This window comes from Schistocerca americana, chromosome 7 (assembly GCF_021461395.2).
Source record: "Schistocerca americana isolate TAMUIC-IGC-003095 chromosome 7, iqSchAmer2.1, whole genome shotgun sequence".
NCBI classification, from domain to species: Eukaryota; Metazoa; Arthropoda; class Insecta; order Orthoptera; family Acrididae; genus Schistocerca; species Schistocerca americana.
Genome location: NC_060125.1, coordinates 349635610 through 349653149, shown reverse-complemented (window position 1 = coordinate 349653149; position 17540 = coordinate 349635610). Strand labels below are relative to the sequence as shown.

Here is a 17540-nt window from a genome sequence, read left to right as displayed (position 1 = left end):
ATGCGAGCGGTCGAAGCATTTGCAGTATAGGAGAATCATCAGGAACACAGTCAAACTGAAGCGAGTCCACATTATTCGAGGGACTTCGGGAAAATATTGAAACGTCTTAAAAGCAAAATTTTAAGGAAAATTTTAAAGGAATGTTCTCTTGAGGTAACCCTTCTATTCAGTTACATACACTACTGGACATTACAGTTACGACACTGGAAAGGATATAAAATATTTTTCTTATTAATTACGTATGTACAGTATAATAGAAAGAATAACCCGCCAGGTTGGCCAAACCCGCCATGTTAGCCGAGAGCGCTAATGCGCTGCTTCCTGGACTCGGGTAGGCGCGCAGGCCCCGGATCGAATCCGCCCGCCGGATTAACGACGAGGGCCGGTGTGCCGGCCGGCCTGGATGTGGTTTTTAGGCCGTTTTCCACATCCCTCCAGGTGAATACCGGGCTGGTCCCCACGTCCCGCCTCAGTTACACGATTCACAGACATTTAAAACACATCCGCACTTTTCCATGCTTTACACTAGACGCAGACAGATGGGGTACTCTGATTCCGTCCCGGGGGATACGGGGTGGCGGCAGGAAGGGCATCCAGCCACCCCTTCAAATTAACATGCCAAATCCGATTTAACAACGCCAACCCCGCGCAAAATGCGGGACAAAGGCGCAAGCGATAGAATAGAATAGTATAGTAGAAAGAATACATGATTAAATTTATAGGTGAATTGGAGTGTGCATGCTGCGAAGTTTAGTACACAGAGTTGCCACTTCTGGAAACAACAACGGCCCTAACAGAGTCAGATATCAAGTCGAAGTGAGACTGGATGTCGGGCGTATGGGCACCCTTCATTAATCGTGGTGGCTGGCGAGTGGTGTGCGAACTCTCAGCAATAACCACCCGTTTTGAAAGAGTGAGAGATCTATGGAAACTCCCGGCAGGAGCAACAGGCGAAAACCTTCTGTGTCGCGGTAGGTCAAGATGGCACAGATAACATGCGGTTCTTGTAGAAAGACCTTGAAAACCGAGTACAGACACTGGCCTTAGCCGTTTGGAATGTACAAGCCCGCTGTTAAAATTATCAGCTATGCGAACCAGAGTTGATAGAGTTATGAAACCAATGGCACCCTATACTATCACCATTCTAGGTGCTGGGACCATATTACGATGATGAATAGAATCTGGCAACGTCCATTCCACTCGGAGCCTCCAGACATCTACACGTCCATCGTGATGCTGCATGCAGGGTCGAGGATCGTTTGTCGTAGCGCTCTGACCAGCGACTCGGAACATCACCAAGTTAAGAGCATCGCCTGGCGCCTTGACCCAGGAGTCTGCAATCTGCGACAGCGACGAACTTACCGCGATCTTCTCCTTGAGCAGGCTAGCAATACTCGTGTTGCTGGTGATGGAGTTTCCCGGCGACAGCTCCGGCACATCCAGGTAGTCGATGTCGTCGACTCGGACGTCCGAGGGCGGCGCCGCAGACTTTCGTCGCACGCGTCGAACCGGCGACCTGTACGTGAGAAACGGACAGAGCTAAATTAACAGCGGATCCAGTCCCAAGATGCACGAGGATGTAACAGTAGTTCGACACACGCAATGTTTTAGGGACTAATAGCTAGAGTACGACCTTCTCGCTTTGAACCTAATGCTCAACCTCTTACCGAACAGGTCACTTTGGACGGTAGCTGGCGCTTTCGTCAGTTGTTTCCAAAAAACTGAATGGATACTGCACTAGCTTCTCTGAGTGTGTCTTTTCGGTCCTAGACGAAAAATTCGAAGGGCACAGACCAACTGTTTTGTAGTTCATCTGAATAAGGATTGCGTTGAAACCATCCAATACCATTTCGTGAGGGAAAAAGAATATCGACTTTCTTCCAACAATTCTCATGGACGTACCAGATCACCTCCTTAAACACAGCCTGTGTATGAACTCTACAGACTTCTTCGTTTGGGTCAAGATACGGGGGTCTCAAAAGCTCAAGCAGTACTCAACATAAAGCCGCACAACACTCAGCTATGCTGTCTCGTTTATACAGGGTGTTACAAAAAGGTAAGGCCAAACTTTCAGGAAACATTCCTCACACACAAATAAAGAAAAGATGTTATGTAGACATGTGTCCCGAAACACTTAATTTCCATGTTAGAGCTCATTTAAGTTTCATTCCAACGTGATCAAATTGTAAATTTTCGCAATCAACATCTGTGGGCTGACGAGAATCCGCACGCAATTGTGCAATCACGTCATCAACACAGATTCTCTGTGAACGTTTGGGCAGGCAATGTTGGTGATGTCTTGATTGGGCCCCATGTTCTTCCTCCTACGCTCAATGGAGCACGTTATCATGATTTCGTACGGGATACTCTACCTGTGCTGCTAGAACATGTGCCTTTACAAGTACGACACAACATGTGGTTCATGCACGATGGAGCTCCTGTACATTTCAGTCGAAGTCTCAACAACAGATTCGGTGACCGATGGATTGGTAGAGGCGGACCAGTTCCATGGCCTCCACGCTCTCCTGACCTCAACCCTCTTGACTTTCATTTATGAAGGCATTTGAAAGTTCTTGTCTACGCAACCTCTGTACCAAATGTAGAGACTCTTCGTGCTCGTATTGTGGACGGCTGTGATACAATACGCCATTCTCCAGGGCTGCATCAGGGATTCCATGCGACGGTGGGTGGATGCATGTATCCTCGCTAACGGAGGACATTTTGAACATTTCCTGCAACAAAGTGTTTGAAGTCACGCTGGTACGTTCTGTTGCTGTGTGTTTCCATTCCATGATTAATGTGATTTGAAGAGAAGTAATAAAATGAGCTCTAACATGGAAAGTAAGCGTTTCCGGACACAAGTCCACATAACATATTTTCTTTCTTTGTGTCTGAGGGATGTTTCCTGAAAGTTTGACCGTACCTTTTTGTAACACCCTGTAGACGCATGGTACTTCCCAGATTTTTCTCAAGAAATCGAATTGATTCTGTATCACTTTCAGTTGAAGCAGCTTTGTAGGGTTATCTGTAGATATTTAATGCTGTGTGGCAGGTCTCACAGGTGTTCACCAAGGTTTTAATCGAATGTTACAGTATTCTGTCCTCTCCTACGAACGCACATTAACTGCCTTTTATATGAATATTAGTTACAGTGTATCATGTGATATTTTTCTAAACCATTCCAAATTGTGTAAAGTTAATCAGTGAGTTTTAGTGAGCTGAAATTCAGCTCATCCTCTTCCCATAAGGATGGGAAACTGGTACACTACAAAAAAGTGACAAAAATCAGCAATGGCTAAAGGCACAGGGACGCTGAATCGTCAGAAACTGCCTCATCAAAAACAAAGTGTAACCACATTGTATGCTGTCCTCTAAAACGAACTTCTTGCGGTAAAGTTGTCCCCCCACCTAGAGCTCCAAGCGGAGAGATCCGCGATAGAATTGCTAATGTCCGAATATTCCTTTTATAAGAATGGAAATTCAAGAATATAGGATTGAAGTAAAACTGGCGCTGCTAACAGGGAGATGAATGTAATTTTTGTGAAGCAGGAACAAAACGTGTGAATTTTCGAGCTAGAGATGGGGAAACTTCTGATCCACATACAGAAAAGAAGTGATGTAGGATGCCGCGAAAACAACAGCACGTCTGAAAACTATGAAAAACAGAAATCACAAGGCTGAAGTATTGTCGACAAAGCGCTGTCTACAAATAAACCTATTGTCTCTTCATTCGCCTTGAAAGTCTTTCGCTAAAGAACATTGCTGGCTACAGACAAAAAATCCATTATCGTCTTCATCAAACTTCCGAGTCATCCTTTCAGATGTCTTATAAAGGGTACAACTACTTCGCAAATATTGTGAAAGCCCCTTTTTAATGCAACAGTAATCCGTGACGTAACACATGCACAGGTGTCCATTGCCAATTGAATTGGTGACAGCGGTGTTCAAGAAGGAACGCGGGTGCGTGGTTAATTCTGGGCAGAGAGAGAGAGAGAGAGAGAGAGAGAGAGAGAGAGAGAATACTTTGCAGTGTGGCCGTTGTGTTCTCTATCTCTGTCCCACACCAAACGCTCCAAACGTTGCCTACCCTCGTAACTGGCAATGTTGGGGGAAAGCGCCGCATTGAGCCATCTCATCCGTTGCTGATCCACCATGGAAAAATTTACATTATCAGAAAAGTATCGCTCTCACTTCTCAAAGTAATAAATGTCATTTTAGCTTTATTTCAGGCGTATTGAACATACCAGTGGCTAAGTACTTTTATTGTATTTAAATTAGGTGGAAATCAACACTATGTGCGGTACTAGCACTCCAAAGCGCACTCTACAATCTTACTCGGTCGAATGCCGCTATTGGCTGGAGTGTCACGTGGTATACTGCCCTACCACTGTGCATCGTCCCACCATCCGCCTTATCACGTGCAGATCTGTTTGCACTAATGACAACGCAACATGTCATGAACTCCACGAGACATTTATTTATTTTTTTATAGTCAAGTATATTAGTAACAATAATGGTCCATTACGACTCAGATTTACATTTATGTAAATAATTATGGCTTATCTTTAGTGTGCATTTCCTTCTCCATTAAATAGTAATGCGAATTTACAATATTCGTCATATTACCATGTTGCTAGTGGAAGGAAATACCGACCTATACAGCGGAGTCGGAACTTCACAACATGTTGTGCGTAACAACTACCCTAGCCGGCTAAGAACTACCACATACGACATGGTCAACCATTAACCCGATCAGGACCAACCATGCCATGTCAGCTCATGCACTTCGCAAGTACAACATAATTACTTCCTCAAAGTGTGACAACGGTGCCAAAAGACAGATGAACGGTCACATCAAACGACACCGCAACGTTAGGATGTGGCATGTCCTAACACAGGATCTACATCTCCATCTACATCCATACTCCGCAAGCCACCTGACGGGGTGTGGAGGAGGGTACCCTGAGTACTTCTATCGGTTCTCCCTTCTATTCCAGTCTCGTATTGTTCGTGGAAAGAAAGATTGTCCAATCTCTCTGATTTTATCCTCATGGTCTCTCCGCGAGATATACGTAGGAGGGAGCAATATACTGCTTGACTCCTCGGTGAAGGTATGTTCTCGAAACTTCAACAAAAGCCCGTACCGAGCTACTGAGCGCCTCTCCTGCAGAATCTCGGTGACGCTTTAGCGATTACTAAATGATACTGTAACGAAGCGCGCTGCTCTCCGTTGAATCTTCTCTCTCTCCCTTCTATCAACCCTGTCTGGTACGGATCCCACACTGGTGAACAATATTCAAGCAGTGGGCGAACAAGTGTACTGTAACCTACTTCCTTTGTTTTTGGATTGCATTTCCATAGGATTCTTCCAATGAATCTCAGTCTGGCATCTGCTTTACCGACGATCAACTTCATATGATATTCCATTGTAAATCACTCCTAATACCTACTCCCAGATAATTCACGGAATTAACTGCTTCCAGTTGCTGACCTGCTATATTGTAGGTAAATGATAAAGGATCTTTCTTTCTATGTATTCGCAGCACATTACACTTGTCTATACTGAGATTCAATTGCCATTCCCTGCACCATTCGTCAATTCGTTGCAGATCCTCCTGCATTTCCGTACAATTTTCCATTGTTACAACCCCTCGATATACCACAGCTTCATCCGCAAAAAGCCTCAGTGAATTTCCAATGTTATCCACAAGGTCATTTATGTATATTGTGAATAGCAACGGTCCTACGACACTCCCCTGCGGCACACCTGAAGTCACTCTTACTTCGGAAGACTTCTCTCCATTGAGAATGACATACTGCGTTCTGTTATCTAGGAACTCTTCAGTCCAATCACACAATTGGTCTGATAGTCCATATGCTCTTACTTTGTTCATTAAACGATTGAGGGGAGCTGTATCGAACGCCTTGCGGAAGTCAAGGACATAGGGAAGACAGGGGATGCAGGTCGGTCTGTAATTTCCAAGCGGCTAAGAACAAATGCAGAAAGGCAGGCTTCCAGTGAAGCCAAGAAGATATCATGGATCAACACCAAAAACTGTCACTGGGTATCTACGAGGGGCATTGCTTTTGGGAGTCGATGGGATGCTCGCAGCAGGTGGTTCAAGGATACTCAAGGGTATGATTGACACTATTCATTTGCAATCAGACTAACTAATACATTGAATGCTAAACCTAAACATTAGAAAAAGCTAAGAAAGCCTATGGTTGCACAATAGAAGTCCGTGCCTGAGTTCGTGAGGTCAGAGCTAACAGAAACAGCAATCACTAGCAGCATCGTACGAACATTGACAGCAGCACTCCAAATGAGAGAAACAGCCTTTTCACAACTTACCCGAGGCTGTCGATGAGCGACCCTCAGTTGGCATCCCAACGATCTGACTAAGAACTTTGTCAGAATACGAAAACTTGGGTTTTTAAAGGATTGTGGCGCCGCACTCTCCCTTACTACAGTCGGCCCACCGATCCGTTGGCACTTTACAGGCTTTGGCCCGTCTGACGAGTGGCACTGCATCTTCAGGGCGCCTCTGGTCAACCACATTCACATTCCTCCCCTTTCTCCTGCTCTGTAGGTAGGAACGTTTCTAGCTGGTACGTTAAAAAATTACTTGTTTGGTAGCAACAGCCTTCAGCCGAAAGCTAAACGTCGCTGTCCCTCCTATTAGGCTATCAACAACAGTGAGGGCCGTCATGGCGGCAGAGAGGGCTGCCTTCGCAGCCGCCGTGGCTGCAGAGAAGGAAGAGGCCTTGAGGCAACTGCGTGCAGTCTTCGCCCAAGGCCTCCGTACAGCAGAACCTGCGAACACTCCTGCGACCTGGCAGAAGGACGTTCGCGTGCCTGTCCCAGCGGCTGCCCCAGCAGCACCGCAGGTGGAAGGTGCAAAGAAGACAACCACCGCCCCAGAGGCACCGGCGGCGACGCCGACCGCCGCTGGGACGGCCCCCGCAAGGCACCGAGACGACAAAAACGCAGCCTTCATCGCACGAGCGCGGGCGAACGGCCTGCATTTCTCCGACGCTGAAGCGGCGCAGCTCTCTGAACAAGCGGAGCTGCTCGAGGTTCAGGTGCAGAAGGGCTGCGCCGTGCAGTAGAGCAGGACACCATACGGCGGCCGGCCGCCGATGTTCGGCACCAGCCTGATGAAGCTGTGCCAAGTCACTGACGACACGGCGCAGCAGAGGGCATAACAGCAAAGCATGCGTTGCCGCACTGAATCCCTTTGTTACAGGGAGGAAGCCACTGCAGCAGGACAAGGAAACTCCACACGAGCTCAGCCGCAGCAACCGGACTGCCCCAGTTAACGAACACGCAGCACATAGGTAACGATGCACGATACCTCACACTAACTTTACCTCACCTTGCATGCTCTGTTGCAGCTAGCAAGCCACTACTGCCCTTACTACCCGTCCTACTGTCGCAGAGGTTTTTTTCCCTTGGCGCTTGCCTTGGCACTTTTTCTTCCTCTGCCCTTACAACCGCTACCCTTCGATCGTTTTCGACCACTTCTATCGCCTGATGGACCATGTAAATGAGTAATCTTACCCAGACGCATGGATAACATCACAGCCCGCATTCTGTGACTCCTGATTCAAAAACTAACATGTTGTACGGAGGTGACAGTAGAACTTTTGGTTTGGTCACCACGTAGGTGTGGGCGTGGAGGGACCCCATCCTTTATAGTGTTTCACGTCATTTGGACCTGCCTTGAGGCCATTCGCGGATGGGGACCACTGTTGTAGCGCTCTAACCTTTGTAAACTCACTGACGTTGCGGTTCTTATGGGCAAGTATCAAGACTGCTATCTCTGCAAAGACGTGTCTTTTTGTGACCATCTCCTACTGTGAAGTATTGCGACAGCGTCTAGGCGGTGGATGTAGTTACCAGTTAACTCTCTGAGATGAAACTTCTCCCTTGGGACAGCTGCCCACAGCGTCTGCAATCCATAGGATCTAGTGCTACTGTTTATCTCCGGCAACTTAAATGCTACCACTTTGGCTCTCTGCATTGTCTGTGATTTCCTGTCTTGCATTGTCCAAGCGGGCTTCCAAAGGCCTTTAGCTTAACAAGGTACAAGTCAATAAATCGTTATTATATGACAGACATATGGGAAACATATAAACGAATTTCTGACGTTGATACGAAGTGTGATTCATTACATTAAAAATCCAGATGTCCAGTTGTGAATTATGTGATTGATTCTGTGGTGTCACCGCCAGACACCACACTTCCTAGGTGGTAGCCTTTAAATCGGCCGCGGTCCATTAGTATACGCCAGACCCGCGTGTCGCCACTGTCAGTAATTGCAGACCGAGCGCCACCACACGGCAGGTCTAGAGAGACGGACTGGCACTCGCCCCAGTTGTACAGCCGACGTAGCTAGCGACAGACACTGACAAATACGCTCTCATTTGCCGAGACGATAGTTAGCATAGCCTTCAGCTACATCTGCCACGACCTAGCAAGGCGCCGTATTCAATTGCTATTGAGATTCTATTAACGTATCATCAAGAGCGATGTTCTACAATTATGAATTAAAGTTAAGTATTCCAGAAGCTACGTACTTTTCTTTACAGCATTCATTACGTATTCTGTTTCAGACCTCACGCCATCCTGCGTGAGCTTATAGCGTGCATTTCGGCTCCTCAAACAACACGGTGTTGGCACTTCTGCCGACACTTCAGATTCTTCATTATATTAAAGTGTAAATTTTGTTACATTTTAAAATTTTATGTTTGTGCTTTAGAGTCCTACATCTCTGTGGTGTCGTATTTTTAATTTACATACATATTTTATGATATGTACCATACGATAAATAAATGAAAAAATATATAATACTGTTACTTTATTTCTATGATTATTTACAAGCATCCATAATTGCAGTTCTCCTATGACTTTATTATAATTCATAGTTCAGTGCCCTTATCCTGTCACAAAGCAAGAATCATAGGTTTTGGTCATTTTCAGTCTGTGTTCACTTATCTTAATTACTTTACTTGTCTGCTACTGTTAGTTCTATTACAGGATGTACAGTAACAATAACAACAACAATAAGAAAAAAGTGCATGCAGAACAAAGTGGCTGACAGACGCACAATCGGGTAGGCAAGCATGGGGAGAGAGGTAATGGTGGGCGTTGCAGGTGGGCCGTCAATCCACTGCAGGTGAAATGCCAAACTGACGCTTAAGCCCATAAATTTGGAAACATTAAATGAAGCCCCTCCATGACTACACTTTCAATTTGAACATCAAAAAAAATTTAGTGTCACCTCTTCTTTGGTTAATATCTAAAAGGAATTCCCCTGAAATTGCAACAAAAGCAGCGATTTATTTTCGCCTGACTTGCTAATGCATTAAACACCCAGAGAAGAGTCATACGTGGCGAATTTTGAGTAAAACATACATTTCTCTCGTTTCTGTGTGAAAATTAGCCTATTTTGCTAAAATACAGTGGAATTTACACATTCTCACCTCACTAACGTACTATGCAAAAGCACCTACGATAGAATCCCGAAACAGTGGTTAGTTAAGTTTATTAAGTGAGGAACTAAGGAAAAGTAAGGTCACCAGCTTATGAAAAATCACATCCTCGGTACAAAAATAAACGTATATTGTCTTCACTTATTTTGTTCCAAAATCACAGTACTTCACGTTTTACCACATATAGATGGCGCTTAAAAATTACATTGTTTCATCGAAAAAATCTGTAGTTAGTTGAATAACACAGACGATAATGAAGTTTCGCGCATTAACCACATGGAGAAACGCTCTCACTTTTGCGTGCTATCATTTGCCAAAATCTCATTTCGATATCTCAAATATTTTATGAGAGATGAGAAATGTTACGAACATTTCATTCTGGCTTTATATCACTGATGCGTGCGATCACACATGAGTGTATTCGATAAAATAAATTTTCTCAGGACTGGTGAGATATAGAGTCGAAAAATTTCAGTATGTTACATAAATTTCACACACGCTACTTATTATGTAATATGCACCAAATGCCAAATTATAGGAACCCCGATTTTTCATTGTAAAATTTTTCGAATTTCGTGCAGTGTCTTACTTAAATACAGATGTCACATTTCCTTGAACTATTAACGAAGCGATGAGCACTTCATCATGAAGCCGACATATGAAGTTATAAGTAATGGAAAACTGAATTTTTTTATCAAATAGTTCCTGCAAAATAGTTTTAAAAAGATTGCAGGCAGTGCACCTCGATACTGTCAGAACACTGAGTTGCCAAGCGGTCAAAAGCGGGCAAATAATGGTGACCTTCCCTTCCGAACAAACGAATGAACTCACCCTTCACTTCCGACGAAAATTCGTCACTGCGCACCGATCACTGTATCCTGCGCAGACTCTACCACTGCTACTACTACTACATGGTGCAGCGCGGGAACTTCCTCATTTAAAAAAAAAAAAACATAAAACAGAAACTGGAGGAGATATTAAATTACCTCTCTTTTTATAACCGATAGAGGATGGGCCCGCCTTTTTCCAAACATGTTTCACCGTGACTGTGGCATCCTCAGTGGGTTTTTTATTATTTTCCTTGAATTTTACGATGTGTATGCGCTGTGGCTCCAAACCAAATTCAGTCACAGATCTAGATTAGTATGTCATGCCGTCATTGTGTATTTTGCTAGTTCTGAGCTGTGACGAGTTCGTTTTTTGTAACATACGTTTTGTTATTATTATTATTATTATTATTATTTCTTTCTTTTCTCAGACGTTATGTCTGGTCGAAAATGGAAAGTGACGTGGACCTTGATCAAGTGTGACTTCCTTTTAACTGTACGGTATATGTTATATTGCATTTAGTTACTTTCGGGTAATTGAACATGTATCAGTAGTTACGGATTTCTGTAGTTGTATATATAAGTTTGGATGTAGCTGTATTGCATTGATGTACTGGTGGATATTGTGTGGTATGACTCCTGTAGTTGATAGTATAATTGGTATAATGTCAACTTTATCCTGATACCACATGTCCTTGACTTCCTCAGCCAGTTGGATGTATTTTTCAATTTTTTCTCCTGTTTTCTTTTGTATATTTCTTGTATTGGGTATGGATATTTCGATTAGTTGTGTTAATTTCTTCTTTTTATTGGTGAGTATGATGTCAGGTTTGTTATGTGGTGTTGTTTTATCTGTTATAATGGTTCAGTTCCAGTATAATTTGTATTCATCATTCTCCAGTACATTTTGTGGTGCATACTTTTATGTGGGAACGTGTTGTTTTATAAGTTTATGTTGTAAGGCAAGCTGTTGATGTATTATTTATGCTACATTGTCATGTCTTCTGGGTATTCTGTATTTGCTAGTATTGTACATCCGCTTGTGATGTGATATACTGTTTCTATCTGTTGTTTGCAAAGTCTGCATTTATCTGTTGTGGTATTGGGATTTTTAATAATATGCTTGCTGTAATATCTGGTGTTTATTGTTTGATCCTGTATTGCAATCATGAATCCTTCCATCTCACTGTATATATTGCCGTTTCTTAGCCATGTGTTGGATGCGTCTTGATCGATGTGTGGCTGTGTTAGATGATACGGGTGCTTGCCATGTAGTGTTTTCTTTTTCCAATTTACTTTCTTCGTATCTGTTGATGTTATGTGATCTAAAGGGTTGTAGAAGTGGTTATGAAATTGCAGTGGTGTAGCCGATGTATTTATATGAGTAATTGCTTTGTGTATTTTGCTAGTTTCTGCTCGTTCTATAAAGAATTTTCTTAAATTGTCTACCTGTCCATAATGTAGGTTTTTTATGTCAATAAATCCCCTTCCTCCTTCCTTTCTGCTTAATGTGAATCTTTCAGTTGCTGAATGTATGTGATGTATTCTATATTTGTGGCATTGTGATCGTGTAAGTGTATTGAGTGCTTCTAGGTCTGTGTTACTCCATTTCACTACTCCAAATGAGTAGGTCAATATTGGTATAGCGTAAGTATTTATAGCTTTTGTCTTGTTTCTTGCTGTCAATTCTGTTTTCAGTATTTTTGTTAGTCTTTGTCTATATTTTTCTTTTAGTTCTCCTTTAATATTTGTATTATCTATTCCTATTTTTTGTCTGTATCCTAGATATTTATAGGCATCTCTTTTTCCATCGCTTCTATGCAGTCGCTGTGGTTATCCAATATGTAATCTTCTTGTTTAGTGTGTTTTCCCTTGACTATGCTATTTTTCTTACATTTGTCTGTTCCAAAAGCCACATTTATATCATTGCTGAATACGTCTGTTATCTTTAGTAATTGGTTGAGTTGTTGATTTGTTGCTGCCAGTAGTTTTAGATCATCCACGTATAGCAGACGTGTGATTTTGTGTGGGTATGTTCCAGTAATATTGTATCCATAATTTGTATTATTTAGCATGTTGGATAGTGGGTTCAGAACAAGGCAGAACCAGAAAGGACTTAATGAATCTCCTTGGTATATTCCACGCTTAATCTGTATTGGCTGTGATGTGATATTATTTGAATTTGTTTGGATATTAAGTGTGGTTTTCCAACTTTTCATTACTATGTTTAGGAACTGTATCAATTTAGGATCTACTTTGTATATTTCCAATATTTGTAGTAACCATGAGTGGGGTACACTATCAAAAGCTTTTTGGTAATCAATGTATGCATAGTGTAGCGACCTTTGTTTAGTTTTAGCTTGATATGTCACCTCTGCATCTATTATCAGTTGCTCTTTACATCCTCGTGCTCCTTTGCAACAGTCTTTTTGTTCTTCATTTATAATTTTGTTCTGTGTTGTATGTGTCATTAATTTCTGTGTAATGACTGAAGTTAATATTTTGTATATTGTTGGTAGGCATGTTATGGGGCGATATTTAGCTGGGTTTGCTGTGTCTGCTTGACCTTTAGGTTTCAGATAAGTTATTCCATGTGGCAGTGTATCAGGGAATGTGTATGGGTCTGCAATGTAACTGTTAAATAATTTAGTTAGGTGTTAATGTGTTGAGGTGAATTTCTATTTGCTATTTTATCTTTTCCAGGGGCATTCCAATTGCGAGTAGAATTAATTGCTTGGGTGACTTCATGTTGCAAAATTATCACTTCAGGCATTTGTGGTATTATCTTTTATGTATCTGTTTCTGCTTGTATCCACCGTGCATGCCTGTTATGTTGTACCGGGTTTGACCATATGTTGCTCCAGAAGTGTTCCATGTCTGTTATGTTTGGTGGATTGTCTATTTTAATGTGTGTGTTATCTATTGCCTGGTAAAATTTCTTTTGGTTTGTGTTGAATGTTTGGTTTTGTTTCCTTCTATTTTCACTTTTTTTGTATCTTCTAAGTCGTTTGGCCAATGCTTGTAATTTCTGCTTCTTTTCATCTAATTGCTCTATCACTTCTTGTTGTGAGATTTTACCTAACCTTTTTCGTTTTTTTCCGACATTTCATTTCTTATAAACTGTGTTAGCTGTCCGATGTCTTTTCTCAGTTTTTCTATTCTGATCTGTAGCCTGTGTTGCCATGCTGCTTTTGTGGGTTTCTTCTGTGTGTTGGTTGGTTCTGATCTCTGCCTAGTGTGTATATTTAGTGTAGTGAATGCTCCTATATAAACCAGTAGTTGTAGTTCTTCCATACTTGTGTTTTCATTTATTTTGTTGTGTATGATTTTGTTGATAGTTTTTATTGTTGTTTCGACTTGTGGGTTATTTGGCGGTCTATGCAAGAATGGTCTAATGTCTGTATTTGTGTCTTTGTATTCTATATATGTCAGCTGAAATTTTTCTTCTATATCTAACATGTGTGTCACTTCGTGTTCTATTTGTGCTTGTTCTGGTGGCTGTCTTAAGATTTCGTTTTCCTCTGATTGTTTAATTGATGCATGGTGTTCTTTGTTTGTTTGTGCTGGGATGTTTGAGTCCATTGCTGTATTTTCTTCTTCTTCTGATTGCACATTATTTTGTTCCAGTATTTGTTGTACTTGTTGTTTGATGTTTTCTAATTCTGACTGGGGTATCCTGCTATTTTTTAATTATTACACGGATCTGATCAGCTAGTCGTTGTTCTGTTAAAAATTTTAATTCTGGGTATCTGGTAATAAATGTTGTGTATACCTGTGATCTGTATCCAGTTGTGTTGGTTCCTAGGTTTGTTGCTTGGTAATAACAGAACATGAGGTGTCGATTAACTTCATCTGATCATCTTATCCTCTGTCTTTGTTTTCCTTCTAGGGTGGTTGTAGAAAGCATATCCTGCAAAACACCTCTTTTTGGATTTGAATCATTTTCCAGTTGGCTAGCAGTGTCGTTACCATTGTGGGCGGGCATAGGGTTCAAGCGTCGCCCCCGACCATGACGGCGCTTGTCCGAGGCTTCTTTAGTTCTGTCCTGAACCAACTAATCACACTAAAACGGGGGTTAGCCCTATTAGTGGTTTGTTCTTTTCGTCGCCTTTTACGACTGGCAGAACATACCGGAGCCCTATTCTTTCCCGGGCCTCCACGGGAATTATTATTATTATTATTATTATTATTATTTCTTTTTTTTTTTTTTTTTTTAGTTGAGCTGACAGTTTTCTCCCGTATATTGCGTCCTGCTATGTTGTTGTGACTTGGACACACGTTTCACTGCAAGAATTTACGTCTCTCAGAACACGTGACCGCCTATGCCACCTCCATACTCATCGAGAGGACTACGGGCTATATTCGTATAAACATATGTTACAGATAGAGTCCTGAAGAAACTGCAAAAAGGTGGGAATTTAAAGAGATGGGACCTGATAAACCGACTAAACCAGAAGTTTACAGAGTTTCAGGGAGAGCATAAGGGAACAATTGACAGGAATGGGGGAAAGAAATACAGTAGAAGAATAATGGGTAGCTTTGAGAGATGAAGTAGTGAAGGCAGCAGAGGATCAAGTAGGTAAAAAGACGAGGGCTAGTAGAAATCCTTTGGTAACAGAAGAAATATTGAATTTAATTGATGAAAGGAGAAAATATAAAAATGCAGTAAATGAAGCAGGCAAAAAGGAATACAAACGTCTTAAAATGAGATCGACAGGAAGTGCAAAAAGGCTAAGCAGGGATGGCTAGAGGACAAATGTAAGGATGTAGACGCTTATCTCACTAGGGGTAAGATAGACACTGCCTACAGGAAAATTAAGAGACCTTTGGAGATAAGAGAACCACTTGTACGAATATCAAGAGCTCAGATGGAAACCCAGTTCTAAGCAAAGGAGGGAAAGCAGAAAGGTGGAAGGAGTACATAGAGGGTCTATACAAGGGAGATGTACTTGAGGACAATATTATGGAAATGGAAGAGCATGAAGATGAAGATGAAATGGGAGATAAGATACTGCGTGAAGAGTTTGACAGAGCAGTGAAAGACCTGAATCGAAACAAGGCCCCAGGATTAGACAACATTCCATTAGAACTACTGACAGCCTTGGGAGAGCCAGTCCTGACAAAATTCTACCATCTGGTGAGCAAGATGTATGAGACAGGCGAAATACCCTCAGACTTCAAGAAGAATATAATAATTCCAATCCCAAAGAAAGGAGGTGCTGACAGATGTGAAAATTACCGAACAATCAGTTTAATAAATCACAGCTGTAAAATATTAACGCGAATTCTTTACAGACGAAAGGAAAAGCTGGTAGAAGACGATCTCGGGGAAGATCAGTTTGGATTCCGTAGAAATATAGGAACACGTGGGGCAATACTGACCCTACGACTTATCTTAGAAGCTAGATTAAGGAAAGGCAAACCTGCGTTTGTAGCATTTGTAGACTTTAGAGAAAGCGTTTGACAATGTTGACTGGAATACTCTCTTTCAAATTCTGAAGGTGGCAGGGGTAAAATACAGGGAGCGAAAGGCTATTTACAATTTGTACAGAAACCAGATGGCAGTTATAAGAGTCGAGGGACATGAAAGGGAAGCAGTGGTTGGGAAGGGAGTGAGACAGGGTTGTAGTCTCTCCTTGATGTTACTCAATCTGTATATTGGGCAAGCAGTGAAGGAAACAAAAGAAAAAATCGGAGTAGGTATTAAAATCCACAGAGAAGAAATAAAAACTTTAAAGATCGCCGATGACATTGAAATTCTGTCAGAGACAGCAAAGGACTAGGAAGAGCAGTTGAACGGAGTGGATAGTGTCTTGAAAGGAGGATACAAGATGAACATCAACAAAAGCAAAACGAGGATAATGGAATGTAGTCGAATTATGTCGGGTGATGCTGAGGGAATTAGATTAGGAAATCGAGTATTGATTTAAGTGTTAGGAAGTCGTTTCTGAAAGTATTTGTATGGAGTGTAGCCTTGTATGGAAGTGAAACATGGACGATAAATAGTTTGGACAAGAGGAGAATAGAAGCTTTCGAAATGTGGTGCTACAGAAGAATATTGAAGATTAGATGGGTAGATCATATAACTAATGAGGAGGTATTGAATAGGATTGGGGAGAAGAGAAGTTTGTGGCACAACTTGACTAGAAGAAGGGATCGGTTGGTAGGACATGTTCTGAGGCATCAAGAGATCACCAATTTAGTATTGGAGGGCAGCGTGGAGGGTAAAAATCGTAGAGGGAGACCAAGAGATGAATACACTAAGCAGATTCAGAAGGATGTAGGTTTGAGTAGGTACTGGGAGATAAAGAAGCTTGCACAGGATAGAGTAGCATGGAGAGCTGCATCAAACCAGTCTCAGGACTGAAGACAACAACAACAGAGTCCTGCATCTATAAATCTACTTTTACAAACTGTAGTATATCTGCTACTGCATTGATCACGTAATCATTAAACTGAAATTCCGTAGGTGGTTCTGCTTACCTGTGAGTGACATCAGATGCCTTGCCTCTCACCTCGTTGTACGCCTAAGCTGCTGCATCATTGGTTATAATGTGTTGTACCAGCGTTCCAGGATAAGGTGCTGCCTTACTATCTCCCATTAACCGAACTGGTTGCCTTACGCCTAACGCCTGACGCCCAGCTTCTCGTGCCTGCTGCCTGACACACGATGCATGACGCCTGACACCTGATTCTGATGCCTGACACATGACGACCAACGTCCAACGCCTGACAGCCCTGTGAGAAGCTGACACATGGATATACACAGTAGTGCAACTGAACTAGGAGTTTACAACCAGACTGTAAGTACAAGCAAATTTAGGAGGAAGATCATGTGATCAGAAGTATTTCTATCTTTCATCATTAGAGGGTAAAAGGAGGCTTCTGTGGTATTAATACGTCTTCCTACAATGTGCTAAACATTTCTCAGTTATTAGGGAGGAAGAAAAGACCAACTTACGAACGCTCTGGTTTGTTGTCATTACTGGAGAACATGGACAACCTTGTTATCCAAAATGGTTCAAATGGCTCTGAGCTATGGGACTTAACATCTGAGGTCATCAGTCCCCTAGAACTTAGAACTACTTAACCCTAACTAACCTAAGAACATCATACATATCCATGCCAGAGGCAGGATTCGAACCTGCGACCATAGCAGTCGCGCGGTTCCGGACTGAAGCGCGTAGAACCGCTCGGTCACCGCGGCAGGCCACAACC

The 17540-nt window shown here is 42.3% G+C and overlaps 1 protein-coding gene across 1 annotated transcript in view; it reads right to left on the bottom strand.

Moving 5' to 3' along the window:
- Window positions 1-17540, bottom strand: part of LOC124621875 (myogenesis-regulating glycosidase) — a 247832-nt gene that overhangs the window by 96261 nt on the left and 134031 nt on the right. Inside the window, exon 3 of the mRNA XM_047147340.1 lies at window positions 1363-1516. Within this exon, the coding sequence (XP_047003296.1) occupies window positions 1363-1516 (154 nt within the window). The remainder of the gene's footprint in view (window positions 1-1362; window positions 1517-17540) is intronic.